Source organism: Chlamydomonas reinhardtii, chromosome 3, assembly GCF_000002595.2.
Source record: "Chlamydomonas reinhardtii strain CC-503 cw92 mt+ chromosome 3, whole genome shotgun sequence".
In the NCBI taxonomy this organism is placed as follows: Eukaryota; Viridiplantae; Chlorophyta; class Chlorophyceae; order Chlamydomonadales; family Chlamydomonadaceae; genus Chlamydomonas; species Chlamydomonas reinhardtii.
The window spans coordinates 3,561,225-3,588,246 of record NC_057006.1 but is presented as its reverse complement, the minus strand read 5'-3'; the positions used below and the strand labels follow the sequence as shown (position 1 = coordinate 3,588,246).

Below are 27,022 nucleotides of genomic sequence, written 5' to 3'. Positions count from 1 at the left end.
CGCTGGACTGCACGACAGGCGCTGGGGAGTGGGGGCACACGCGGGCGGGACACAGGGTCGGCTCGTAGGAAACTCGGCGGCATTCCGTTACAGAAAAAAGAGCACACCCTGTTCTGCGTCATCTTTTGCGTCATCTGAAATGGGGCCATCAGGAGAGAAGCTGCTCTGGAGCAGCTTCTCTCCTGATGGCCCCATGTCAGATGTCTGCTAGGGCGTGCCAGACATCCCATGCCCTTGGCGGGGCGCCTTGGGGAGACGCGCGCGACTGCATGGATGCCTATACGAACGCCACCGCGGAGGACCTGAGGATGATGCCGGCTTGAGCAGTATGCGCTCTGGGCATGCGCGGCAGGGCTTCTCGCGCATCGACGCGGGCTGGGCGGGTGCTGGCAGTACGGGCAAGGGCAGGGCGGGCGGTGAGCTGCTGCGTGTGGGTTCTGAGCTGCCCGCGGGCGCGCAGGCAGCGCTGAGCCCATGAACAGTTCATCAACAGTTGCTGGCGCCCATTTACCAGAGAAAAGGCGATGTGAAGACGCCCGGCAACTATAGGGGCATTGCAGTAGGCGGAGCGTTGGCTAAGTGTTGTGCATCCATCCTACTGAACAGGCTAGCACGAGCAGGCGAGTTGTTCAAGTGGAGGCACCCAGCTCAGGCTGGTTCCAGGCGGAAATACGGTACTGCACACCACTTGTTTGTCCTGAGGCACCTGGTGACCAAGCACACACGTGCAGGAGCACCACCATTGAGAAGGCGTTTGACAAGGTGCCGCGCCCCCTCCTATGGCTACGGCTGCGGGAAAGGGGCATACAAGCCGCATATGATAAGGTCATGATGACGGTTAAAGCCGATGGCAAACTGAGCGCTGCTTTTGAGGCAACGCAAGGGGTCAAGCAAGGGTGCCCACTGAGCACTAGGCTGTTCGGACTCTTGATTGGAAACTTTGGCAGAGTACCGTATATTGATGCGCACGAGGACTGGATGGACACTGCAAGCACAGCGGGTACCCCTGAGTTAAACGGTAAGAAGCTGTCTCTCCTAATGTACGCTGACGATGTTTCGCTGCTAGCCACCACCCCTGAGCGTATGCGGCACCTGTTGTCACTTGTGGATACTTTCTGCGTAGCATTTGGTATGAAAGCAAACGTCGCAAAGTGTGAACGTCTGGTGCTCACTTCAGACGACCAGGAGATTGAGTGCAGCGGGCTGCGGCTGGCAGGGCAGCCCATCCCAGCGGTGGACAAGGCACGGTATCTGGGACTAGTCTACGGCCCTGGACGTGCTTTTGCCGCCTGCAGAGAGACGCTATGTGAGGCGGCGCGGCGTGCTATGTACACGCTTACACTAATAGATTAAACCGCTTGAGGATGTTCTCCCCCGACAGACGCATGCGTTGTTTTGAGGTGCAAGTTCGCTCCATGGTTGTGAAGTGTGGGGACCCGACGTATTTGCGGAAATGCTGGACGGCGGCCCACCACCGCGTCCGGTCGTGACAGCACTAACCGGTCGCACCGGTCGTGACAGCAATAACCGTTTGAAGCATGCCTGAGAGACGAGGCCGTCAAGTTACAAGTGCAGTACATGAGGATGACAGTGGGTACGAAGCGTCCATCGCCAAGCTTTGCATTGGATTCTACAACAGGATTGCCGTGCAGAAGGATAGCCTACCTCACGATGCACTTTTTATTGATGAAGTACAAGACGCGTTATTACAACCAGAGGGAGATGGGTGGTGTGCACGTCTTTTCCGTTTTATCTCCGCGCATGGCATAGACGTATGGCAAGGCCGTATGCACATGATCAGGCCGGAAAGGGTTTCGACTGGGAAAGGGAGGAGAGCCGAGCAGGTAGCCCGCTGCCTGAAGGGCAACTAGTATCCGCCTTTCGAGAGAGTCTTATGAAGGCGTGGAAGCATGAGCGGCTGCAGTCTGAGCCAAGCACTTTTCCACCAAACAACAAGCAACCGGGCGTGCAGATGAGCAAGTATAAGCATTGGATGGGGCTGCGTGTGGAAGGAGCGGCACCACTGACCATGCAAGGGCACAGTAGAGCATTTATATCAGTTGCGCGCCACAAGGCCTTGATGAGGTTCCGCCCATGCTGCTGGCCGCTTACTGCCAACCGCGCCTATGGACGACCTAGGGAGGAGAGGCAATTGAAGTCGAAGATGAGAATCATGTGCTCATGCGGTGTACGGCCTACAACCAGTTGCGTTCGGGTAGCGAGATCGATTTTACAGGCGGGATGCAGGCCGTTTTGCAGAATACGGACGCAGCCAGGTTCGCCGCGTACCGTATGCCGGCCCAGGGCATCCTCTCTGAAAGAGTCGAGCGGCCCTGCAGTCCAGGCACGCCGTTGTTAAAGCTGGGAGACTTAAAGCGCGTGCGAAGCCTAAGCTGCGGGCGGTTGCACAAAACACAACTTTACTGTGCTCTTAGCAGTGCGCAGAGCTTTACAGACCGGAGTCATATGCGTACCAAGCAGCCTTTCGATTGTCGCTTCAGGTCGCTTCTCCCTCAGCCCTAAGACTCTCTAATCCAATAGCTACCCGACATACCGTACACCACAACAACGGCCACTGTACTTACTGTCCCTGTAAAGTACAATGCTTCCGAGACTCTCAGCTTTACCCAACGGCGCAGTGGCGGTGCAACACATATGCAGGGCCCACAACGTGGTTTCCTTGGCCTCAGCAACAAACAAGCTTACCCGCGCAGTAGCAAGGTCGCAAAATTCAAGCCTTAAAGCCTACGGATACCCCTCCAGCGTTGGCACTCGTGTTTCATGCGTGATAAGCCACACACCAAGACAGGGCTGACACGCACACATGTTCTGTGACCGGCGGGCAGTATAGGAGGAAATCCCCCGATTGCGCACCGCAGCCATACAGCCAAGGAAGAGGTCCTTTCCTCTCGCTCAACTTCACATACACACAGGTCCCTCTTACTAGCACGCCCTCCACATATACTGTCCGCAAGTTTCCGTAGCGATAGGGCCGCTTAGCCCACTCAGCCACTCATGTCTCAGCCCACTCAGCCACTTATCCCTGAGGACTCAGCCACATAGGACTCAAGACTCAGCCCACTCAGGTCTTAGGACTCGGTCTCGGGACTCGCCCAACTCAGGACTACTCATGTCTCAGGGAGTCGGCCACCTACCGTCAGGACTACCACAGATGACCCACATGTAATAGTACGGCTCATTCAAAGCACAAACGTCGGCCGCTTGAGACTGACGGCACCATGGCAACCCGTGCAACATGACCGCTGCACATCCTGCTGACCCAGCATTACTGCCCGTGCTGCTGCTGGCTGCTGCTGGCCGCCCATCCAGCTCGTCAGCCCGACTAGCCCGTCCCGTCCACATGCGTAAATGCAGTACGTCAGTCCCCGCCCAGCTCAGGAAGGGAGAGACTAGCCCAGCCCGGGCTGCTTGGACTGCAGCAGGAACACGTGCACCTGCTCCGCCGAGGTCACATTGACCTGCTGCATCGTCGTGTGTAGGGTGCCGCCCTTGATAGTACCCACCAGCTGACCGCGGGTGTTCACCACAGGCCCGCCGCTGTAGCCGTTGTCGGCGTGCGCGGTGATGGTGATGCTGCCGATCTTGCTGTTCGACACGATGCCCTTGCTGAAGGAGGGAGTGGTGAAGTGGGGCGAGAAGCCGAGCGCGTACACGGTGTCCCCGGTGTTGCAGTGCGCCCCGACCTGTCAAGTGAGTCCTCGTGTGATGTTCTGCTTCTGCATTTCCTGAATTTTGAAACTCGTTTGGCAATGATGATTATGTCCGCAACCCCAATGGACTTACCAAGAGCGACTCACCATGGGGCGAGGTGCAGGCCGCGAGCCGCACAGGATGGCAATGTCCGGCAGTTGGTCAGCTGCGCTGTTCCGGACCTCCACGACCTCCTCAAACCCATCAGCGTAACGCGCCTTGAACATCTCAGCAAGCGGCCCACTTCCCCGCGGAAGGCCGCTGAAGCCGACCATGTGGGCCGCACCCACGATGGTGTTGGAGGACGTGCTGTATTGGAACCCGGAGAACTCGCCGGCAGGTGCGCCATCCCGGCTGAATGCGCAGATCTTGACAAGCAGCGGGCACATGGTGTTGAACACCTGCTTGTCGTGCAGCTGCGTGGCATGCACGCTGTCCGCCGGGTAGATTACTGACGCCCCCAGCTCCAGCCCACGGCTCCAGCCCCAGCCGTGCCATGTTGTACAGTGCCCACGGAACGTCCATGGCTGCATTGAGCACACCACAGTGATTGAGTGCGCAACATACAAGTCCTCTCAAGCTATAGAACACGAGCAGCAGGGTAACGCAGGCTGGGGCAGCAGGCTTGTTTAGCTTGATGCGGCCAGACAATAACTATGCGGTAAGCCCCAAATGCCCTGCAAGCTCTGTTTGCGCAATGTTCCGCCTCGTGTCTTGCGACTGAAGCAACATAGCTGCACACGGACCGAAGGCCTTGACGGAGAGCTGGGTTGTGCCTCACTACGCGCCCGGAGTGTCCCTTGGATGTCCCGTGGACGACGGGGAGGAGCCTTGCCAATCACCGCCGCACCCCCCCCCCCATCCTCGTCATCCTGCCACCCATGCGGCACATGCCTTAACACTGCCCAGCGCACACCCATACATTAAATACTCTAACTGCACAACAGACTATAAACTAAACTGCTAAAGCCTTGCGCCAAGTGACAGCAGTGGCCGGGGGGTTCATTGCTGCCTCGGTCGACACAGCCAGCTGCTCAGCTGCGTTGCTATACTCAGGAAGCATACATGACATGCAACCAAACATCTGAAGTAAGATTGCGGCACAGGAAGAGGGTGCCTTCCGCGCGGCCGTCAGCGACTGCTGCCGGGGGTTAGTGGGGGGTTCAGGGCGCGGCAGGGTGCGAGGCCGCCCCAGGATCCTACAGGCCTCGCCTCAGACTTCTCGCCCCTATGTTCCCACTTGATAAACACTACGTTTGGGAGCTACCACGTGGATTCCTGGGCTGGCGAAGTTACAGGGAGTTTGTGCGTGCGGGTGGGGGGTTGGGGGGGTCAGTGAGGTTAGGGGCATTTTAACTTTGTTCTGCTTGCACATTCGTCAGCAAACGTTAATGCTGCCTGACGTTTAGAATGTATGCGGCACATAAAAGCCAATGCAACTTGTCCGAGCAGCTAACTCGGCCGACTGTGAGGGGAACATATCCGGCCAGACCCCTCGGCACGGTGCCGCCCCCGTGTGGGGCAACCTCACCTCGGGCTTCCATCAGCCGACTCATGCGCTTAGCTTAGGGACAGAAAAGGAAGCATGGGGCAGCCTGTCTCTTAGCTAAGCAGACGAGTATTGGAACGCATGTATCGGAAACGGGAAAGTCCATGGCTGCTGTGTGCGTCAGATCACAATAGACCATCCTGGTTCAAACCTATAGGACCAGGCAACGCCACTTCTTGCCTGAATTGCGGGGCCCTTCGCCAGCTCGGCTGGCCGTGTCGCCGGGCAGAAGCGACCTTGGCCCTCGAGGTCAGGCGCTGCTCAGCTCAGCCGTCTCATGAGCGCAAGTAGAGTATTGCGAAAAGCTTCCAGACTGGGTCTCGGTGCAAAAAACTGTGCCGATTGGGACAAGTTCAGTCGCAAGAGCGCGTGTTTCCAGAACCGGAGACTTTAATAATGATGAAAACCCGATAACTGATATGGCACATAGTAGCTGTGCAGCCGTGCAGAGGCCGTATGTCGGTTGGGTTGCGCAGTCCGGACATGTTCATTTCCGGCTCCCCATTCAAATCCCCATTTCCCCTACTCCCACTCATCATAACGTAACGTCCCTCCTGTCTCCCATGCACCACCAAACGCGCACATACCCCTCCCCGCTGACGTTATGTGTGTATGTGCATGCGTAGGTGCAGCGCGCACGCACGGTCGATGAGCATGAGGACGTGATGGACAACAACGATAGTGTGCTCGTCGCTGTGCTGTGTCGTACTCCATTCAAGCCTTTGTAGCACCGGAAATGGAGCGTGCAGGAAATCCATACACCGTATTGTTACATTGTGACTCAGCTTGAACTTGAACTTGCGGGCACCGTGCAGTGATTGCGGTGTGCACTGCAATCACCATGTCAACCACCGTGTCAACTGAGATTGAGCAATGTGCACGGCGCAATAGGCGCGCTGAACCAGATGTGCAGCGGGATTATTATGGTCCCATACCGTAGCTTCATAATCCAAAGCCCCGACGGCCCGGCCGCATTGAACCAGGAGGTTTATGGTGGGCGGGTGGCTGACTTGTTGCCGCAAGCAACATACACCGCCCCACAGTCGTGGCGGCGGCGCCCGCGTAAGCACGTGCGTGCCCTGGTTATGCCATCAGTAATTTGGATATGCTGCACACACGCACGCACCGCCTGGGCTACCCATGCATCGATCCACGCCTGCGCAAATCCACGCATACCGTAGTGGTACGTACCAGCAACAGTAGCCGTCACAACAACGAAGCAACTAACGCGTGGGCGCTATGTGTGGTCTTCCGCCTTCGCCTGTACTAGCTAGCTAGCTACCAGCCGCACCGGGCCGCAAGCAGCGCATGTGGCCGCACCGGCCCGCAGGAGTTTGCAGCATGCACGTGAGCAGGACTGAAGGCAAGGAAGTATTTCGCCGGCCTCATCCTAGCTAGCCATGCTACCGTATGTTAGGCGCCGTCATCTGCCAGCAGCACTACGTCCACCTCCATGACCGCCACACAGAACTTGCGGCTGCCGGCGGTGCCGCCGCGCACGTTGGCCGTCGTCTCCAGCCCCGTCTTGCACCACCTCACCGTCACAACCTGCGCGCCGCCGCTCGCCGGCTGCTGCTGCGGCGACTGCGACTGCGGCTGCGGGCATGCGCTGTTAGGGGCACCATTGCGCAGGGCCGGCGATGCAGCAGCCATGGCGGCGGGCGTCACGCACATGACCACCCCGATGCGGCCCGCGCCGCCGTCGTCGTCGCCGTCCGCCGCCGCCCAGTCGGGCCCCCGCACCACCAGCTGCCCCACACGGGTGTTGCTGTAGCCGAGGGGCTCACCGGGCATTGCGGGCATCAGGGACAGCTCAGCCGCCTGTGTGTGCACGTGCGTGGGTGCAGCAGCGTCGTATGGGCAGAAACGTGATGTGCGCGTCCATAGACCCATCTCCACAGCAATGCGCGCACGCAATGGATTCCGCTCGCTTCCCTTTGTGTTGTGGGCAAGTCTGCTTTCTCACCTTGGATGTGCTGCTGGGATTCGCCTGTTTTGCAGGGATTGGGCGAATGAATGAGGTAAGTCATGAGGCCGGCGGAGGTGCGCGTGTGCGTGCGTGTATGTGTTGTGTGTGGCACTTGCAGCAAGGCAGTGGTAGACGGTGGACGGTACGTATGCAGCAGCGAGCGAATAGCGGCAGGGATAGATTGTAGGTTGGGCCCCCAGCAGCACGTGCACGCACGCACAAGCAACCTATGACTCGCACCTGCTGCTGCTCGCCGCCGCTGTCGCCATCCGGCGGCTCGGCCTTGACGGCATCCGTGTTGGTTGTGGCCGCCCGCGGCGGCAGCGGGGGCGGCGGTGGCTGGCTTTTCGTCGGATGCACCCTGCAGCAGTACCTGCAGCAGCAGCACCGGTAGCAGGCAGCGGCGGGCTACGCACGCACGCATGCACGCACGCACCCGCCAGCCACACGAAGTAAGCCTCGCTAGCCTTGGATTCATCTTCATTCCGGAAGTGGATGGAAATTGCAAACCAGGGGTTTACACACACACACACACGCACACACACATACACACACACGCACACACACACACACACACACACGCACACACACGCACACACACGCACACACACGCACACACTCAACGGGGCACACCCACCTTTGCGCTGCAGCGGCTCTTGAAGCTGGTAACCCAGGCAATGAAGGCCGCCCATGTCGCATGCAGGCCATCCTTACTGCAGAACTGGAGGTGAGAGGGGGACAGGGCAGGGCAGTGCTCGTATCTTGTAGATGCGCTCAGGCACCCGGCATCTACACATGCGTAGATGACCCTGACCGCAGCATCTACACTTAAGCCCCCAAGCCCCCCAAAACGTCTACGCTTCCCCCACTTTTGCGCCAAAACCGGCCAAAACCGTCTACACTGCGTAGATGCGTGGCACCCAAACCCAAAATTTTTTCTCCGCCTTCGGCGGATTTTGGGCAGATTTCTACAGTGTAGATGGAAGATACGAGCACTGGGGCAGGGATGATGACATGCCAGTCATAAAGTGATGTGCGTGCGTGGGGGTTGTCGAAACCAAATCCAAAGCAGCAGGGACCCGAAACCCGAAACCAGACCATCAAGCACGAAATAGGGGAACGGATTGCTGATGCCTTTTACGCATGCAGATGCCCACGCACCCACCGCGACAATGGCCAGCACAACTAGCCAGCCCACAATGGAGGTCGCCGTGAGCGCCATGAGCTTATTGTGCTGCTGGATCACCTGGATGGGGCGGGCATTGGCGGCGGGGCAGCCACGTCCATTGCAGGGGCTGGGCACCGCGAGCGAGCGCAAGTTATTGAGACAGGTACACACGCACGTCTCTCACCTCCACCTGTTTGAAGCAGTCGCGCACTCCTTCCCAGCTGTTCACATCGCCAGTGCAGGTCGACGCAATCGATGGCATGCACATGACTAGCAGGAGGCCGAGGCAGGTTCCGGCGGCACACAAGACGGTGGCCCGCGGCGGGGTGCCACGGTTGTAGGAGAAACCGGTGGCCCTGCCGTAGTCAAACATGGTAGGCGCGCTCTTGGCAACAGCTGCTGCCGATGGAAGTAGAAAAGAGAAAGGCCGCGCGTAAATGAGGCGGGTCGAGTCACGGGTGAGCCGTTACGGCCTCACGGGTCGTCGGAAGCTTGCCTTTGGGAGCGGACTCGCGGTCCGGTGCACTGCCTGACAGCCCAGCATTTGATTTATTGGTTCGAGCGACAATGTGGCTGAAGTTGCCAAACTGTTGTCATGGCAGACAAAGCAAGCAGCAGAGGCTGGGTGGGACTTCGATGGGCGGGGCTACATCTTTCGAGAGGGCACATTGTCTTACATTATATATATGCGCGTCTAGACTGCACCGCTGTCCGCTGATAGGAGAAGCTCTTGCCCATAAATAACGCATCCCCTATGAGCGAGCGGCGCACCTGTCAACTTACTGCACACGCCTCGTTTTGGTCCTCCCCGCGACACCGCACCGAACGGCCCCCCCTCCTGCGCTGCCCCCCATCCCCTTAAGTCGCCAGCTCATCATCAGTCATCCTCTCCGTGCTGGAACTGGAAGCTCTGCAGGCTGTTTTTGAGCATGGACGACTTCTGCTCCTTGGCCCGCCGCATCTCAGCCAGCGTCAGCGGCGTCTTCTCCTGCGCGGCAAAAGAGGGCAGCAGCACGGCGGCGCCAGGTAGGCACGCGTCAACCGGGTTAGTTTGCGCCAGCCTTGCCCGCCAATTCCCTGTAATCCACACAAACCCCAGCCTTGTAAACCCTATGCACCACGCACGTTCCGTGGTATGATTTCCTTGCCGCACACGCTTTCCAGGCATACCCCACCTTAACCAGCGTCCCGCCCACCTACCCAACCTCGAGCCTACCTCTCGCTTAGCCCCTATGCAGCTTACGCCTACACAGCCATGCTCTCTTGCCTCCTCCCTCTCCACAAAATGACGACCACACACGCCCTGCTGCCCTTGCACTCCACTTCCCTGCACACCTGCCTCCCCTCCCTCTCCTCTCGCCCCTCGCTCCCCTCGCCCTCCGCTCCCCTTCCCCGCTCCCCCACCTGCAGCGCGATGGTCCGGTACTCCGCCTCCAGCCGCGCCTGCTGCCGCATGCCCTCAAACAGCCGGGCCTCGGCCGCGCGCTGCCCCTCCTGCGCCCGGCCCAGCAGCCGCGCCTGCGCCTCGCGCACCGCCGCCGCCAGGCTCTCGCTCATCTCGATGCCGCTCTCCAGTCGGGCCCTGCAATCAAAGCAAGGCGGGGAGGGCGGGTGCCTGGTGGGCTTGGCGCGAGCCGTTCGAGAAGCATGGGATCCACGACACGACAAGACGCACACCCAGCATCTTGCAACTCCTGTTGCGGATCCACCCCGTCACCCTGCCAGCCGACCCACCCCACCACAGTCAGTGGCGGCCCCACCTGTCCGGCGCGGTGGGCTTGACGCCGCTCTCGGCGAACTGGGCCTGTATGGCCCGCCACACCTCGCCTTGTCGGAACTTGGCGTACTTCTCCACAGCCGCCAGCACGGCGTGGTCGGCTGGGTCCAGGTAGGGGCAGGCGTCGAAGCCCAGCACCTGAGGGAGGAGGAGGAGGAGGTTGTTGATGGTGGAGGAGGTGGAGAGGATTGTAGGGGTTGGGAGGAGAGTGCGGGGATGGGAGAAGGTTGTGGGGTCGGGTCGAGGTTTTTGGGGATGGAGGAGCGGGTTGGAGAGGATGGAGTTGTGTTGTGGTCGTGGCCAGGGCATGTGCACTCAAATGTCGTGACGCACGCACACGTATGATATACACACAAAGGCACGCACCTTGAAGATGCCATATATCTTTGCCAGCACGATCTCACTCGGCAGCGCGTCCAGCATGATCTGCGTCGGGCGAGGGTTTAGGTCTGCTTTGGATGCCGAATAACAGCAACAGCCGCGCAACAAGAAAGAAAGATGCTCAAGAACCGTCGCGCCGTCAGTTCTACACACGCATTGTCCACGGGCCTCACCGACAGCGTTTCCTTCTTGGCCGGGCTCATGTTGCCGTACGCCACGTTCTCAGGCGGCAGCCACTTGGTGCGCTTGCCCAGCCCCGCCAGCGGCCGCGCCGTGTTGGCCAGCATGCCGTCCGGACCCGTGATGCCGCGCAGCGAGTCCTCCTCCTGCACACACACACACGCACACATGCTTTGTTTTCCTTGTGCTTCCTTAACACATGCGCACACATACACACACGTGCACGTGGTGGTGGTGTGGTGGTGGCGCCGCTACAGTATGCAGTTTAAGTGGCGGCGGCATCAGTGGGTGCCAGATATGGGTTGTGGCGTTGTGCAGGCAAGAGCAGCACCACACTACCGTATGCACGAATGAAATGCGGCGCAGCGGTAGCGGCGGGCGGTTTCAGAGCGGGAGGTGGCGACGGCGGAGAGGCTCACCATCCACACGGACAGCAGCAGGTGCGCCGCGGTCTGCTTGTTCAGGTCGGACTGCCAGTCGTGGAAGAAGGGGTGGCTGCGCGGGTTCTCCAGCAGGTCGGACAGCACACGCAGCACGATGGGCCTGTTCGGGGGAGGGGTTATATTCATGATTAGTTGAGGGGGGAGGGGCTACATGCGAGGGGGGGGGGAATGGGCCAAGGCAACGGCACAAAACCGCGGACTCGCTGCCGTGACCGCCTTCCACCAGCCTGGCTGCGCCCGGTCGCTGCGGTCTGCTGTGCTGCTTCAATTTACTCGGTGTTTATGCATGTATGCCCCTCCACCCCCTCCCTCACCTTCTCCCCCCATCCCTCCACCCTTAGCTTGGTTTGCTTTAGTTTGGGCTGGTACTTACAACCCTCCCACCTGTGGCTCTTGTTGCCCTGCTCCAGGTGGCCGAGCAGCGCCTCCATCCCGCCGTCCACCAGCAGCTTGGCCGCCGACTTGCGGTCCGGCACCACCGCCGCCCAGATGCAGTCCAGCACCGCCACCGCGTAGGGCGCAGGCAGCAGCGGGTCCAGCCCGCGCAGCTTCTCCAGTGCCCCCAGCAGCACCCCCACGCCGCCCGCCTTGCGCAGCCGCCGCTGGTTCTCCGCGTGCACGGAGCACAACGCTGTGAGGCACAGCAGTGCGAAGTGGCGCACCGGCTCCGGCTGCAACGAGCCCACACCCGTCAGCGCGCCGTGGCCGTTGCCGGCGCGCTCGCCCGCCAGGTGGCCCATGGTTCCGCCGCCGCCGCCGCTGCCCACCGTGTCCGCCACCACGGCCAGCAGCACGGGAATGATCCCCGCCGAGCCCAGCGCGTCCCGCGTCTCGGGGACCATGGAGAACAGCCGGTGCAGGTGGCGCAGCGCCGCCTCCAGGTGGGTGGCGCCGGGGGAGGAGCCGGCGAAGGCCAGCAGCGTGCCCGGCCCGCCCGCGCGCTCGTACTCCTCGGGGCAGAGCGGCGACAGCGTGTGCAGCCGCGACAGGGCGCCGGAGCGCAGCGTGGCGAGCTGGTCGGAGTTCCAGCGCCGTACCGCGGGGTGCGGCTCGCCGGGGCTGACGTACAGCAGCAGCACGCGCACCAGGCCGCTGGCCACCGCCTGCTCCAGCACCTCGGGGCGCAGGCAGCCCTGCAGCAGCAGCATGAGCGCGTGCATGCAGGTGCGCGCAGGCCGGTGCGTGCGTGCTTGTCAGAGTATGTAGCAGGACAAGGTGGGTGCCAACCAAGTGGTGCCAAGCGGGTTTCGGATGGGTGTGTATACCTCACTCCCGTTGGGTCAGCAAGATCACCAAGCAAAGAACGCAGTCAGCCGCAGCCGCCTAAGCATGTCTCAGCTTCTCACCGCATACGCTTTCTCCCCACCTTGCCTCTCCTTCCCCTCCCCACACAGCCCCCGCAACCACCCCTCCCCTCAACCACCCGCCCCCGCCCCCCGCAGCCGCGCACCTGCACCAGCGCCGCCCACACCAGCAGCCGCAGCTCGTGGTCCAGCACGTCCGTGCTCAGCGCGTAGTTGGCGACCAGCGCCGGCGCGGAGCCCAGCTCGGGGCAGGTGCCGGCCGCGATGAGCGCTTCGAACACACCGCTGTACGAGGCGGCGGCGGCGAACGCCGCGTCCTCCAGCAGCAGCCCCATCACCAGCATGCAGTCGTTGCGCAGCTCCTTGTCGGCCTTACTGAAGCCGTTCAGCAGCAGCTCCCGCAGCAGCCCGCCCAGCGCGTCCGCAAGCGCCTGCACCACCGGCGCGTCCGGCGGCGGCGGCGGCGGCTCCGAACCGTAGCCGGAGGACTCTTCCGCCACCATTGCCAGGCCGCCGCCGCCGCGCAGCGGCCGTATGTCCGGCTCCTCGCCGAACTCGTCGAGCGCGGAGGCGCCGCCGGGCGACGAGGCGCGCAGGCTGACCGCGGCCTCGTAGACCGAGCCGCTGCCGGCGGAGGCGCCGTCCGGCAGCTGCTGCCAATCGGACCCGTCGTCATGGCCGGCGCCACGGGAGGGCGAGGCGGGCTCACTGCCGGCGCCGGCGTCACTGCTGGCGCCGTCGCCGCGGGCGCTGCCCTCCGCAATGCCACTCAGCCCCGACGCAGCAACGCTACCGCGCGAAACGGGGATGCTGCCGATGCCGGCGCCGCCGCCCGGGCTGCCAAGCCGCGAGCCGTTCACCAGCCGCGAGCCCGCCCCTGACGCCATGGGCGGCAGGGCGCTGCGGCTGCCGCCGCCACCACCCGAGAACGACGCCCCTGCCCCTGCGCCGGCACTGCCATCCTGGCTGCCGTTCCGCTGCTGCTCCGCCGCCTCCTCGCCGTTCGCGCGGGCCGACGCCTTCCCGCCCGCCGGCACCGGCAGCCCCGCGCCCGCCGCCAGGGCCTCCAGCGAAGGCAGCGACCGGCTGAGCGCCGCGCGCGCCAGCGCCGGCGCCTGCTCCAGCAGGTTCCACAGCAGCTCCACGGTCGCGCCGCTGGTGTCCGCATGTGGCCCCCGCCCCAGCAGCGCCGCGATGCACTGCAGCACGCCGGCTTCCACCATGGCAGTGCAGCTCTCCGCGTTGTAGGACACCGCCAGCAGCGCCGTCAGCAGCGGCGCCGCCAGCGCGCGCGCCTGCTCTGCGGGGTCGGGCGCGCCGCCACGTGCGGAGGGCGAGGTGGGCGGCTCGCGGTCGGCGAGGGCGGAGCGGGCCAGCGCCACGATGACGTCAGCCACCACACCGCTCTTGCCCAGCAGGCTGTAGCAGGGAAGGTAGGAGAGAGGGAGGGGGAGAGAGGGTGAGGAGGGCAGGGCGGGTGGGCTTTGAGTGCGGGCCTGTGGGGGGCGCTGGGCAGCTAGCTAGCGGGGTACGCGTCCTTCACGGGGCCTGTATCCATGGCGGCTGCGCCCGGCGCTGCCGGCCCCAGGGGACCCTCCTACGCATGCAGCCGGACACATGCCCTGCGGCACAGGCGCACCCCTGGTTGGTGAGGTACTGCCGCTGCGGCCCCTCCGCCTCCACATGTTGTGACGCCAGGTCCAGGGCGTTGGGCCGGTTGCCGTACGCGTTGGCGAATGTGCTGATTGTCTGCGCATTTGCCGCAAAAAGTTTATTGATACACTAGCATATGACTATCTCTCCGCGACTGCTTCCCTATAATTGCCGCATGTCCACATTGCCCACCTGCGCTGCCACCGCCACGAGCTGCGGCGGCATGCCTGGTGACCGGAAGATGTCGCCGACGGTCATCAGCAGGCTCGTGATGTGGTTGAGCATTTTGAATTCATCCGTGGCTGTTCGCCGGATGAATGGCTTGGAAAAGGTGCTGCAGGGGGTGGTAAAAGTCTTCTTCGTCATTCCACAGGCAAGAGTGGTGCTAGCGGGCACGGCGGCGGTTGCTGAAGAGCCACGCGTGGCACGCCGCACTGCCCCACCTCACCCTGCGATCCCAGCCAGCGTCCACCACTCCCTCTGTGCTACACGCAAGCCATGAATCGTTTCTCACCCGACGAGCTCACAAAGGGGCTCCACAAAGCCTGTGCTGCCACGCTTGAGCAGTGCCACAGAGAGCTCCAGCACCTGCTGGACCTTCGGCAGGTCGCGGATGGCGAAGCCTGCCGCATTGTTCCTACATAACCGCTGCATCGCTGCAACATGCCTATCATACAGGTCCGCTGAATTTGGGCCGGTGAAGAGCGCAATGAGCTTTTCTAGCTCGACCGTCGCCCCTGCCGCTGCCCCGCCCATTGATTGCGTCATGGTTGCTGTGTCCATATTCAATCAATGCTACTCATGCCCGTCAGGGCGACATTGTCGCGGGTCTCTAAGACTCTCTGGCTTAGTGTCCGCTTTCTTTTCCCAAGTTGTTGCGGTTCTGTTGAGGTTATCACGAGTTCGATGAGCATCCAAGTCACTGTTAGAATCTATTCACTAAAACCTATGCCCATCCCTGTCCATCCCGCACCGACTCATTCGCGCGCAGCACATCCGCTATTGCCGCTGCCCCGGGAATGACATTGTTGAAGCCACCTTGCATTTTATTCTCGCCTATCGCTGCTAACACATTGCGTAAAGAAATTTCACACCTCACGAGTGCTCGCGTTAAGGCTTCGCTGACACCCGGTGTTTTACTCTGTCGGCAACTGATGAAAAGCAATTGAGTCAACACTTGAAAGCTGTCCGGGCTGTTGAGACGAGGGGGAGGAGGACCTAATTTATCCCGCACAAATATGGAACGCCCGGGCACTGCGTCGACAACAGCTGTGCAACTGTCAGAGGCCCAGCCTGGGCAGTCAGAAATAAGCGGTCTAGCGAATGCGGACGCAAACGGAGCACCTGCCCCGCAAAACGGTGCCGAGGGGCGGAAAACAACGAGTATGGGGCCACCGCCAGGCGTGGTGGTTCCCAGGGACATGTACAGCATCCATGGAGAGCAGGTAGGGCATATTGCGCGCCCGGCGCCAGCGCAGCAACAGGTTCTCGGGACAAGGTCGATTGACGCCGCCCTGCCGCAGGCCGCACGACGCCGCGCTATCGCGGAGCTCATATTCTTCGCTGGCGTCAACGACCTACGGAGATGTAGGCAGATCGCCGTCACCTGGAATGTGAAGGTGCGACCAAAAAGGGGTGGACCGCACGTGGCCCCACCAGCCAGCTGGCTCAACGGGCGCGGGCGGCCGATACCGGGGGAGACCGGGGCGGTGTCGCATAATGGGGCCTTACACGGTTGTGGGGCACCAGGGTACTGCCGCGTGCCGGCTTGGTAGCTGCCATAAGGCCGCACGTGTGCATCACCCATGCGCCGACACACCACGTGCCTGCTTCTGGTTACGTCTTGCTAGCAGGTCAACGAGCCGGCGGTGATGGACTACGACCGGCGAACACCCTTGTGAGTGCGCCCTGTGTGGCGTGTGGGATGCCGTGTGCACTTTGGCTTTGCCACACCGGTTTACGTCAGCACCTACCTGTACTGCCCCCCTAGCAGTACAGCCGCGGATTCCTGCGCAGCCGCAACCTACCAGGTTTCGCTCAAAACTTCACCTATGTTGCGGGAATGAAGTTGCGCGACTGAAGCTGACCACGCCAGGGTCTCGGACAGCTTGATAATTGATAAGGACATGCCTCCCGTCCCGAACGCCGGCTTAAACCGCCTGCCGCCTACGTTGAGCCGGTGCCCAGCTGCGCATCCGGTGTCCCCTGAGCCGCGCCGCACAACACTCGACAGCACCTGCCTCAGCCAGACCGCCCAGACCTCTTGATGCTCACTCGCCGCCCCTGCCACAGCCCTCCGCCTGCGACCCTCAGCAACTTCCTGGACCCCCCCTAGCCCGCCCAACCTGCCTTCCCTGTCCACGTGCCCCTCGCACACCCGCCTCCTGCACCCCTCCGCTCACCCCTCTTCCCTCCTCTCCCCTCTCCTCGACTCCACACGCTGCAGGCACGTGTCGGCGGCGGAGGGCGCGTACAGTGTTGTGGAGTGGCTGGTGCAGGAGGGCGCGGACGTGAACGCCATCGACCGGCACGGCCGCACGCCGCTGGAGGAGGCGGCGCGCAATGACCACGGCGAGGTGGTGCGGCTGCTCATACAGCATGGCGCAAACGTGTTTGAGGAGAACAAGGTAGGGAGGAGGGGCGGAGGAGCCGCGGGGAGGGAGAGGTGGGGCGCGAGGAGGGGGAGAGCGGTGGGTGGGAGGGCAGGGCAGTGGGAGGACACCGCAGCGCCGGGGGGAGCATGCAGGGGACGGCCGGACAAGAGGAGAGAGGGAGGAGGCCTGGGGGTTGTCGACACCAAGAGGAGGCGTGCGGGTTACTAGCATTACGCCCAGAAGGCCCTGGACTGAACTGCGAAATGGCCGAGGCGGGGCGGAGAAGAGTGGGGAGGGCGGGGCCGCCAAATGTCTGGGGAACGGGAGGCACACCAGGTCTGGGGGAGGGGAGAGGAGGACGTAGAGCATGTGCCGCGAGCTGCGCAGCAGGGCGCGGCAAGAAGCAGGAGGGTTGCTTGTCGTGAAAGTCGTCACAGCGGAGCGGGCTGTCTGGCGGGCGGGCTTTAATAGGATGCTGGTGGGAGTGACGGTGCAGGGCTGTAGGATGGATGCTGGGCTTTAAAAGACACAAGCGAGAGGCAAGAAGGTTGCCCCGGAGGAAAAGGATCGGGCACAACCACGTGTGTTGAGAGAGGGTCGACATAATGACGACATACATGTCTGCCCGCGCACGTGTCTGTCGCATCATCCCTTGCCTCATTCACCCCTCGCGCCAAAAATCCCGTGCCGCAGCTGGTGGCGCTGGACAAGTCCAAGCTGCGCGGCATTGTGAACACGCGGCGCATCATGATGAACGAGCTGGGCTGGGAGCCGGAGTGGGAGGTCAACCCCAAGGAGCTGCAGCTGGTGGAGCGGATAGGTGGGGAGGGGAGGGCAGGGGAGGGGAGGGGAGGGGAGGGGAGGGGAGGGGAGGGGAGGGAGGAGGGGAGGGGGGAGGGGAGGAGTAAGGGGAAGGGGAGGGGAAGGGGAGGGGGAAGGGCAGGAGTAACGGGAAGGGGAGGAGAAACGGGAAGGGGAAGGGGAGGGGGAAGGAAAGGGGAGGGAGAAGGGAAGGGGAGAAGGGCAGGGGAAAAGGAGAAGGGGGGGGAGAAGGGGACCGGAGGGGATGGGGGAGGGGACGGAGGAAGGGGAAGGGGAGGGAGAAGGGGAGGAAAGAGGAGGGGGAAGGGGAGGGGACGGGGGAGGAGACGTGGACGGGACGGGGACGGGAAGGGAAGGAGGAGGGGAGAAAAGGGGAGGGGACGGGAGGGGAGGGAGAATGGAGGGGTGACCGGACCCAACGGATGGAGCCAGGGAGTTGGCAGCTCAAATGGTGGCAGTGGTGGTCTTATGGAAGGTTATTTGGGGCCTTAAAGGCTGGGGCAGGAAAGCGGAGGGGGGCAGGGGACGGCAGTCAGGGATGGTACGAGGTCGGGAGGGCCGGCCACCTGCTGCTCGCAGCGGCATTGAGCAGCACATGTCCAGATGGCCGATGGTAGGAGGAGAGCAGCCGACACAGGCTGAGCAGATCGGCATCATATGGAACGGGCAGGGCTGGGGTTAGCAGACATATAGTCGGTGCTTAAGCAGTCACGGCCTGCTCGCCCCCACAGGCAGCGGCGAGTTCGGCGACGTGTACAAGGCCAAGTGGCACGGCAGCTATGTGGCCGCCAAGCTGTTGAAGCGCTCGGACGAAATCGCCATTGGCGACTTCCGAACCGAGATCGCCATCCTTCGCAAGATCCACCACCCCAATTGCACGCAGGTGGGTGTGGGAGGAAGGAGGATGCGGTGTGGTGGCCTGGGGACAGGGGCCGGGCGTGTGCGCACCTTCTGAGGCCAGGGGGTGCAGGCGGGGTTGGGGTTGGGGGGGGGGGGGGGTAAGCCTTGCAGGGCTTTGGGTTGCGGTCAGGCGTGTGGGCCGCTGGGAGTTGCGCCGTGCCGTAAAACCCCAACCTCACTCCTTCAACCCACGCCTGCAATCGTGCCCTCCCGCAGTTCCTGGGCGCCTGCACCAAACAGAAGCCCTACATCGTGATCACGGAGCTCATGGCCTGCTCGCTGGCGGACGCCTTCCAGCGCACCTTCTACACGCCTTCCACACGCCGCCAGGTGGGGGAGGGCGGGGAGGGAGGGCCGGGGCGGGGCGGGGAGGGAGAGCAGCCTGGAGGGGCGGGGAGGGAGGGACGGGGCGGGGGCGGCGCGCCAAGCGGGAGCTGGGGTGACTGGGTGCGGTGTCAGGAAAGCGCAAGGGGAAAGGGTCACCAATGCGCCAGGGTGCCATGTGTGTACGTGAGACGAGCGAAAGGGATGTAGGTGCTGCGGGCTGAGGGAGGGATGAGGCGTTCGGCCGGCGGGGCACGGCTCCGCCAGCTCGGGGCTGCTGATGAGGCAGGACCGTCGCTGCGGTCGGAAGACAAGAGGGGTGGCCACTGGCTCATCCTTATCAGACGTATCTTCACCGGTGCCGGCATATGCTGCAACGACCGTCAGGTTGTCACACGTGTACCCCTGCGCCCCCATGCCGCCCACCCCCATGCCGCCCGCGCCCCCATTCCGGTCGCCCAGGTGGAGATTGCACTGGACTTCGCTCGCGGCATGGCCTACCTGCACAGCCGCCGGCAGCCCATCGTGCACCGCGACCTGGTGCGTGCGGAAGGCAGGCGGGCGGGGGCAGGCGGCGGAGAGAAGCAGGCGTGCAGGGGGTCTGGCGCGTTGGGTGGGGCTGGCAGGAATGGGACTTTGCAAAGACTGCGGGCGTATGCGAGTCGAGGGCGGGGTGCTGGCGTTGTGGCAAGGGGCTGGTTAAGAGACGTGGGCTTAGCTGGAGGGGAGGAAGGCGGTTGGTCCCAGAGTGTGTACACATACGGAGAGACTTGGCATCGCCATGCACCCAGACACGCTCGTAATGCGCCCCCCGTCACCACCTCCTCCTGCACCTGGTGCCTGTGTGTGCCTGTGTGTGGCCGCGAGTGCAGAAGCCCGCCAACCTGATGATTGCGGGCAACCTGCACGCCGACACGGAGCAGCTGTATCTGGACAGCGGGGTCATCAAGGTGGCGGACTTCGGTGAGGGAGGGCGACCGGGGAGGGCAACCGGGGCGGGGCCGGCGGGCGAAGAGTTTGATCCGGAGGGGGAAGGAGGTTGGGGGAGCACGGGTACCTAAACCTCCAACGCAAAAGAGCGCGGGAGTCCAAACCCGGTTCCAGGAGTGTGGGGTGTGTGACGGCGGGCCAGGGGATGGAGCCGTTGGTAGCTGGCTCGCAGGGAGGTAGGGCCAGGTGGCCGGCTTCCTACGAGGTACAGGCGGCGGCGGGGCGGGTGCGGAACATACACACCCCGAGATGCCCCGTCGGCATCCGCAATCAGCCCCTTTGGCACTCCACTCCACCGCATTGCAACGCACACGCCTCTCCAGCACACCACCTGCGCTGCCGCTGCCGCATCCCTTCCCCACTGTTCCTGGATACACCTCCACTTTTTACATTACTATGCACGTAACCCCGCCCCTCCTCGCCCGCCCCTCCTGTCGCCGCAGGTCTGTCCAAGTCGCTGGTGCCTGTGGAGCGCCACGGCGGGCTGAGCCACGACATCAACATCACCTACAAGCTGACCGGCGAGACCGGCAGCTACCGCTACATGGCGCCCGAGTGCTTCAGGCACGAGCCCTACAACCTCAAGGTGGACGTGTACAGGTGAGAGCAGGAGCAGGAGGGTGGGGGATGGAGGATGGGGCGGGGGATGGAGAAGGGGGCGGGGGAAGGGCCCGGAGGGGTGGTCGTCGGGAGGCGGTCCCGCAAGTTGTCGGTGAAGGCGGCCTGCCAATGCCCAGGGCGGCGTGCTGCAATAGGCGTCGTGCCAAGCATGTGAGTAGGGTGTTTGCATGCCGACAGATCGTTCCGCACGCGCGCCTGTCTCTGTTCGCGCTCCCACCCCTGCTAACCGGGACCTCTTCCGCGATGCTTCCTGCAGCTTTGCCATGATCATCTTCCAGCTGTTTGAGACCACGCAGCCCTTTGCCGGCCACGACCCCGTGGAGGCCGCCCGCAACGCAGCCATGCTGGGGGCGCGGCCCGGCTTCCCGCCGCGCGGCAAGCTCACGGACACGGAGATGGTGAGTCGCCGAGTTGGGGTGCAGAGGGCAGTACCGTGCGAAGGGACCTGTGCTGCAGGGGTGGAGGCCGCGTTGGAAAGCAGGTTGAGCGCGAGCGTTGGGGGTTTGGGGCGCAGGGTTTCAAGATTTTCAGATCGGGCGCTTTAAGCGCCCCCTCTGCCTTTGGCGCATGAAAGCGGATACGCGGGCTTCACGTGTGGACGTCGCGCACACTCCACTTGGCCAACCAATTACGTTCTGGCATTCGTTAACATCGGCCAAAATGTGTTCCTTCCCTGCAGTCCATGCGTCGGCTGATTGAGGACTGCTGGGCGGCGGATGCGGAGAAGCGGCCCACCTTTGAGGAGATCATCCAGCGTCTGGAGGCGCAGCTGGCGCGGCTGCCCAAGCATCAGCACTTCGAAAAGGACGCAGCGTGCACCGGCTGCAACGTGCAGTGAGGCGCGGAGGCGGGCGAGAGCTTGGGGGGAAGGGAGGGGTGGCAGGGATGAGGCGCGCACGTAGGAACATGTGTGCCGCGACCGAAGGGTTGGGGACAGGGACGCGGCCGGGCTGGGCAGTAGGTACGGGCACTGCCCTTTGTGCTAGCTAGCACAAAGGGCAGTGTATGGACTGGGTATGCGTAACAATAAACACGCTCACAGCGGGTGGGTAGGTGAGCGTGCCGTACCGGAGGAGCCGCTCTCACGTTATGCCAGCAGGCATAGCTTCCTGCCAAGTCGAGTTGGTGGAAACATTTCGCGACTGGGATGCGTAGGAAACGATAACGCTGTACGTCGAGCAGCTCACGGACATTACGCTGGGGTCTGTGCAGCATCTGGAAACCGTGTCACGGTGGGTTGCTAAGCTGGCATGGCAGGCTGCGGGCGTGCAGACGACAAGGCGCTTGGAGGTGGAATGAATGCGGTTTGCAAAGCAGCGTAGGGTTGCGGACGGCTGAGAATGAACCGGGCCCGACGAACCTGCGGGCCGTAGAGGGCCAAGAGCTTGCTTGCAATCTGCGCGCTTGCGGAGGACTGCCTTGACACTCCAACAGCACATATTGCCACTTGCTGCATGTGGGGCCCTTCTTATTGCAGTGCATCCATGTTCACCGATAACGAGACATGACAGTCGTGTTGTTGTGTGCTGAGGCGATGCTTGAGGAGTGGCGTGGCGACCCCCTTAGCTTTGCGCTTTCTGTTGCTTGGCCGGTCGCACCATGTGGTACTCTAGTTGGAAGTGGTCTTATGATTCGCTTTTAAACGGTGTCGCGCACAGGGGCAACTATTGGACGCACGCCCTGCGGAGGTGTTAGGACTGGAAATTGTTTAGTATGCGTAAGTCTGTGGCCGTCTGGTATTGCGCATTAGCGCTGGGTGTGGAGTGGAGGATGAAACTGTTTTGGAGAAGCTTGTGTGAGTGAGTTCCACCAGTGCAACCAGCGCGCGTGTGGTTTTCATGGAGCCGGAACCGAAGGTCCCCGTGGGGTAAGGATGAGTGGGCTGAGCATGTGAGGTCGGTTGAGTATGAGACGTGGGACTTGAGGATCCCCGTATCTGAGAGTCTGGAGCTGAGGATATGCCTTGTGGAGTGCGGCATTCCTGGTTGGCGCGCAACTTGCACAAGCATCACGCACGAGGGTAGCAAGGCACACGCCTGTATAAACGTCTATGCCTCCTCCAGTGCCTTGCCCCCCGACAGTACCCACTGCGAGCAGGAGGGGTGAGGTTGTCCAGCATGAGCCGTACCGAATGAATCTGGCAGGCGGGGACCAGTGGGGGCACAGCTGAGCTGCTGAAGGGCGCACCTAGCGCCCTCCGCGCCGTGTGGCATTATGCACGAGTGCTCCACATCATTGTGCTCAACAGCGTCGTGCACTTGTTTGGCATGTCAGGAGCGCTGCAAATCGTCGTCGACATGGGTGTTCCTGGGGGGCTTCGCTGCTGCGGGTGCGCAGCTCAATGAACGTGGGCGACTTCCGTTTCCCAGGTTTCGGAATTTCGGAATGAGCTGCGGGAGCATGAATCCACCGGATGTGAGTTACATGCATGGTACTGCGCCACCCACAATAACGCGCCGTGACTCACGGCCCGTGAGCGCATGCCGCTGCGCACAACTGCACGGCGCTTCTCCCCTCGCACTACCGTACTCTACCCCTGGTATGCCGAAACCCGCACAGTCAACGGGACCTCCGAGGTGGAAACCCTGTCCTCCGCCCCGCAACCCTTGCCTGCAGCCTGCCCTCACCATCGCGCTGTGCACGTATACCACCCGCACGGATTGCCACCGCGCCCATCTTCCCACCCCTCTCCGCCCCAAAAGAAATCAAATATGTGCAACATTCGTCTGCAGAATGTCTGTACAAGTTCTTGACGTGAACACCTCTGTACACTCTCACAATTCCTAAGGAAGCCTCGTGTTGCCGCGCGTATGTCCGCCCTGTGCAACCCTATCAGCAGCCTACGAACGTATCACCACACCCACGCACATCACCGGACACGGATTAAAATTTCTGCATGCCTTGGGCCCAATGCTGGACGCAAATTGAAGCCGGAATGTCAGGCAACGAAGTAACCCTACTCAATCTGATGAAGAGGCGCCAGCAACTACCAGAGGCACCAACGCACTACTGACACATTGTGCATCAACTACGTACCCCACGTGTACACACATCACCGCAAGTAAGCAATTGCGCGCAGATCCCGCGCTCTTCCGCTCGCCACGCCCGCCAAACCAATCCGTATCACGACAATTCCACGTTTCCCGGGCACCGCCGCCCGCAAAACAAACAGTCCACACAGGTGTAGTTTACTTGGCCTGCGGCGGCGACTTGGCCTTGCGCAGCTGCTGGCGCGGCGAGGGGAAGGGCGTGATGAGGCACGTGATCACCTTTGCCTGCCGCAACGCGTACTCCCGCGCCGTCGCCTTGACATAACCAGCTGGCCGGCCGCAGCACTTGGCCGAGGCGCCGCTGAAGTCAGCTGAAAGGTCCAGAGACGAGCTGACCGACGAGCCCCCGGCAGCTGCGTTCCCATCCACGTTGACGCCTGCGGCGCGCGCCTGGCGAAGGTAGTAGCGAAGGGCGGGCGGCACCGCCGCCTCCGTCGCGGCACACGCCGCCGAGGCGTCCGGCGGCAGCGGCAGCGCAGGCGCCTTACTAAGACCGGCTGGCGCGGTGGCGGCAGCGGCGGCCGCAGCCACCGCGGGCGTGCAGGGCGCACGCGCCGGCGCGCGAGGGGGCACCGGCTCGGAGCCGTGGCGCACGGCGGGGGACTTGGGCGGCAGCGGAGGTAGCGCGGCGGAGGGCGAGGAGCGCGCGTGGCGAAGTGCCGACATTGACAGGTTGTCAACACTGGCGCTGAGGTTGATGTGGTGGAGGGAGTGCGACGCGGCGCCGGACCTGCTCGCCGGGCCGTGCTGCTGTGGCCGCGGCGGCACCGGCAGCGGCGGCACATGGCAAGCGCCGGAGGGCAGCCAGCGCCGCTTGGACGCCTGCGGCTGCTGGTCGGTGCGCGCGCAGGGGCGGGGCGCGGCAGCACCTTGGGCGACAGCGCGGTTGATGTCGCCGGCGCCGCACGACGACTTGAACCGGCTGGGCGAGTCGCAGTCCACGGCGGCAGGCGAGCTGTTGCTGCTGTCGCTACTGCCGCTACTACTGTAGGGCGAAGTAGAGGCCGTGTGGCGGAGCTCCAGCTCGCAGGCGCTGCGGGTGGAGGCCGCGAGCGGGCTGTCCAGGCACCTGCACAGGTCGTCCACGTCCGGGTGGACGGAGCCGGCGCCGGCGCCGCCGTCCGTGTCGCGCACGCGGTGCTGTGTGTCGGCGCCCTGGAAGGACAGCGCCGTGCCGCCGCACTCGCTGATGCTGCGGCGGCGTTCGCAGGCTGCGCGGGCTGCGCTTGCGGAGGGGATGCCACAGTCGGCGGCGGCGCTGCTCGCGCCCGGGCAGCTGAGCGGCGCTGAAGCCAGCGCCGCGAAGGGCGTGACGACGATCGGCGCAACGCCGCCAGGAACCGGGCAGGACACCTGCGGTGCCGCGTGCTGCCGCGGACCTTCGGTGTCGTCCTGCGACTGCAGCTGCTGCTCGCCCCTGCGGGCGGCAGTAGCAGCTGCTGCAGTCTCCTGGGGCATATCAATGCTGCTGCGCTGGGAGGGGCAGGTGAACACGCTGCTAGTGCTGTACACCGTGTGTAGGGAGGAGGCGGTGCTGCGGAAGGATACGGCGCTACTGCAGACGCCGCTGCGGTAGTAGCTGCCGTTGCCGCTGGGGCGGCGCGGGTCCGCCGCCGGCACCCCCGCCTCCTCCGCCTGCTGCTGCTGCTGCTGCTGCTGTCCCTCCTGTGCCTGCAGTAGGTCCTGGGAGCCTCGCTGCATGAGGCGGCTGCCGCTGCGGCTGCGCTGCAGCGGCGGCGTGTGGCTGTGGAGGCGGCGCAGCACGGGCGGCTGCCCGGGCGCCGGCAGCTCCAGGAAGTCGGCTGTCTCGAGCTCCAGGCCGGCTACGGGCGTGAGGCAGGGACTGCTGGGCAGTGAGGTAGCGCGAGAGCAAGAACTGGCGCCGGTGCGGGAGCGCTGGCTGTCGGACGCCAGCTTGATGCGGCGAGCGCACTCGTCCACCGAGAGCGTCTGCGGGTGTATTGATACATTGCGAAGGCAGCGGTATAAGAGGTGAGTTTTGGTGCTGGGTGCTAGGGAGAACGAGTATAAGAAATGCTGCAGCGGCAAGCCCAGGGTTTGAGCTAGCAGATTGGGGGAAGGGCTTGTCCAGCTCTTACCGCGCCGGGGTCTGTGGCGTCCGCCATGAGTGGCAGCCCGTTCAGGAAAACTTTGGTGTAGTGCGGTGCGTGCGAGCCCTGCAAGTTTGGATGGCAGCCGGGAGTGAAGTTTACCTTAGTGATCGTGCTTTCACAGTACGGTGCAAATATGCGGTTTGGATTGGGGGAGGGGTCGCCTGCTGAGACCGCTGCCAACTGGGCAGGTTGGTACGCCCTGCCGGCCTTACGGGAGCTCAGGTCCCCTCAGCGTACTGTAGTAGTGTTACGCATCGCTCGAGTCGGACTCACCAGCGCACCCACGGCCTGCTGCGGCGTTACCAAGCAGAAATCGAGGTCGTCTTCGTCGCAGTCCGAGTCAACGTCGCAGTCGGTGCACACGCTCATAGCGCTGAAGCTCTGCAGAGAGAGGCCCAGGGGAGTGGGGTGGCAAGCCGTGAGGTGGCGGGGGAACGAACGTATTGGCGTGTGCGCACCTGCGGCCACGAAACGACAGACCCCAAAAACCTAGATCTTTCAGCCCTGACGCACCTGGCGTGAATAGGTCGCATTGTTGTACTGCAGCATGGCGGGAGCCGACGGCTGGACCGCAGGCGCCTGCTGCCCCGAGCTGCATGCGCCGCGCTCGGCCTCCAGGGCCGGCCCCGGCTTTGCAGACGCCTCCCATGACCCCAATTGTGCCTTTGTAAACCTATGAGCGTACCAAATGGGGCCAAAACGAGACACTCAGGAGCGAGTTCGAGAATCACCCGGTGAAACGGTTTGCCCCCGGGGCTTTTTCCAACTAGGCTCGAAGAGCTTGCTCTCTAGCTTGACAGCAATTGACCTGGCGCACCATAACACCAGAAAAGGTCGATGCCTTTCGCAGGCAGGCGAGCGCGCGCACAAAGCCAGGCCAAACTCACGTTTGTACAAGCTCCTGCTCCATACGGTTGTAGAGCCCGCTGATGTAGGAGCCAGCATAGCAAAACGCCACGGGTGTCCCCAGGATCAAGGCGTGGCCCAGCAGTTCGGAGGCCCAATCGCTGCTCGCCATGGCTGCCCTTTTTCCTCCGCTGGAGCAGCTAAAGCCAGCTTCAAAGGCGTATTCTTGGCAAGACTGCTCAGCAGCAGACGCGCAGCTGGCTGGGTTGCAGCGGGGCAGCCTCTACCGACGGCGGCATGCCAAGGGGGGTTCGTCGAGAGAGCAACTACGGTATGACTACAAGGCTGGACGGCTCTGCTAGCTTGAAAGACGTGGTCAGCAGCTCTGAATGAAGTAAGTACTAAATTGAGACAGCGATGTGTAGGAGAGGTATGGGCGTTGGCGGTGGCGGGTGCGATGATGCGAGGGCCGGTACCCCTGCCGAGACAGTCTTGTACATCGCCGGCGTCCCGGTGTCGACGTCGCCCATTGCGTAGGTCGTGACCGCACCGCTCAATGACCAGGAATGGCTTGACCCACGTCGGAAACCCTCGCTCGCTGCCGTGGGAGAAACTCGAACTCAACT

The 27,022-nt window shown here is 62.9% G+C and overlaps 5 protein-coding genes across 5 annotated transcripts; 1 reads left to right on the top strand and 4 right to left on the bottom strand.

Annotated features, from left to right (window-relative positions):
* Positions 1 to 2,437: 2,437 nt before the first annotated feature.
* CHLRE_03g168300v5 (uncharacterized protein) lies at positions 2,438 to 5,708 on the bottom strand. The gene is made up of 4 exons (XM_043060834.1): positions 5,441 to 5,708; positions 5,243 to 5,275; positions 3,819 to 4,238; positions 2,438 to 3,704 (listed from the first exon to the last, which is right to left on the bottom strand). Exons 3-4 carry the CDS (start codon positions 4,098 to 4,100, stop codon positions 3,411 to 3,413), a joined length of 576 nt encoding a protein of 191 aa, XP_042925963.1. The 5' UTR covers positions 4,101 to 4,238; positions 5,243 to 5,275; positions 5,441 to 5,708; the 3' UTR covers positions 2,438 to 3,410.
* A 309-nt stretch (positions 5,709 to 6,017) lies between these two features.
* Positions 6,018 to 8,948, bottom strand: CHLRE_03g168250v5 (uncharacterized protein). The gene is made up of 6 exons (XM_043060833.1): positions 8,582 to 8,948; positions 8,395 to 8,475; positions 7,867 to 7,950; positions 7,470 to 7,637; positions 7,227 to 7,250; positions 6,018 to 7,081 (listed from the first exon to the last, which is right to left on the bottom strand). The coding sequence occupies exons 2-6, from the start codon at positions 8,449 to 8,451 to the stop codon at positions 6,674 to 6,676; spliced, it is 741 nt and encodes a 246-aa protein (XP_042925962.1). The 5' UTR covers positions 8,452 to 8,475; positions 8,582 to 8,948; the 3' UTR covers positions 6,018 to 6,673.
* A 110-nt stretch (positions 8,949 to 9,058) lies between these two features.
* Positions 9,059 to 15,038, bottom strand: CHLRE_03g168200v5 (uncharacterized protein). The gene is made up of 11 exons (XM_043060832.1): positions 14,650 to 15,038; positions 14,328 to 14,469; positions 14,122 to 14,231; positions 12,629 to 13,901; positions 11,563 to 12,311; positions 11,155 to 11,278; positions 10,729 to 10,881; positions 10,541 to 10,600; positions 10,158 to 10,312; positions 9,802 to 9,979; positions 9,059 to 9,385 (listed from the first exon to the last, which is right to left on the bottom strand). Exons 1-11 carry the CDS (start codon positions 14,901 to 14,903, stop codon positions 9,275 to 9,277), a joined length of 3,309 nt encoding a protein of 1,102 aa, XP_042925961.1. The 5' UTR covers positions 14,904 to 15,038; the 3' UTR covers positions 9,059 to 9,274.
* Positions 15,039 to 15,158: 120 nt separating this feature from the next.
* CHLRE_03g168150v5 (uncharacterized protein) lies at positions 15,159 to 22,774 on the top strand. The gene is made up of 12 exons (XM_043060831.1): positions 15,159 to 15,580; positions 15,659 to 15,754; positions 15,989 to 16,032; positions 16,582 to 16,762; positions 17,423 to 17,549; positions 18,283 to 18,434; positions 18,668 to 18,781; positions 19,238 to 19,315; positions 19,648 to 19,738; positions 20,209 to 20,365; positions 20,643 to 20,784; positions 21,066 to 22,774. The coding sequence occupies exons 1-12, from the start codon at positions 15,521 to 15,523 to the stop codon at positions 21,222 to 21,224; spliced, it is 1,401 nt and encodes a 466-aa protein (XP_042925960.1). The 5' UTR covers positions 15,159 to 15,520; the 3' UTR covers positions 21,225 to 22,774.
* Positions 22,775 to 22,794: 20 nt separating this feature from the next.
* Positions 22,795 to 26,788, bottom strand: CHLRE_03g168100v5 (uncharacterized protein). The gene is made up of 5 exons (XM_001703458.2): positions 26,438 to 26,788; positions 26,064 to 26,223; positions 25,824 to 25,931; positions 25,536 to 25,613; positions 22,795 to 25,386 (listed from the first exon to the last, which is right to left on the bottom strand). Exons 1-5 carry the CDS (start codon positions 26,566 to 26,568, stop codon positions 23,575 to 23,577), a joined length of 2,289 nt encoding a protein of 762 aa, XP_001703510.2. The 5' UTR covers positions 26,569 to 26,788; the 3' UTR covers positions 22,795 to 23,574.
* Between the last annotated feature and the right edge of the window lie 234 nt (positions 26,789 to 27,022).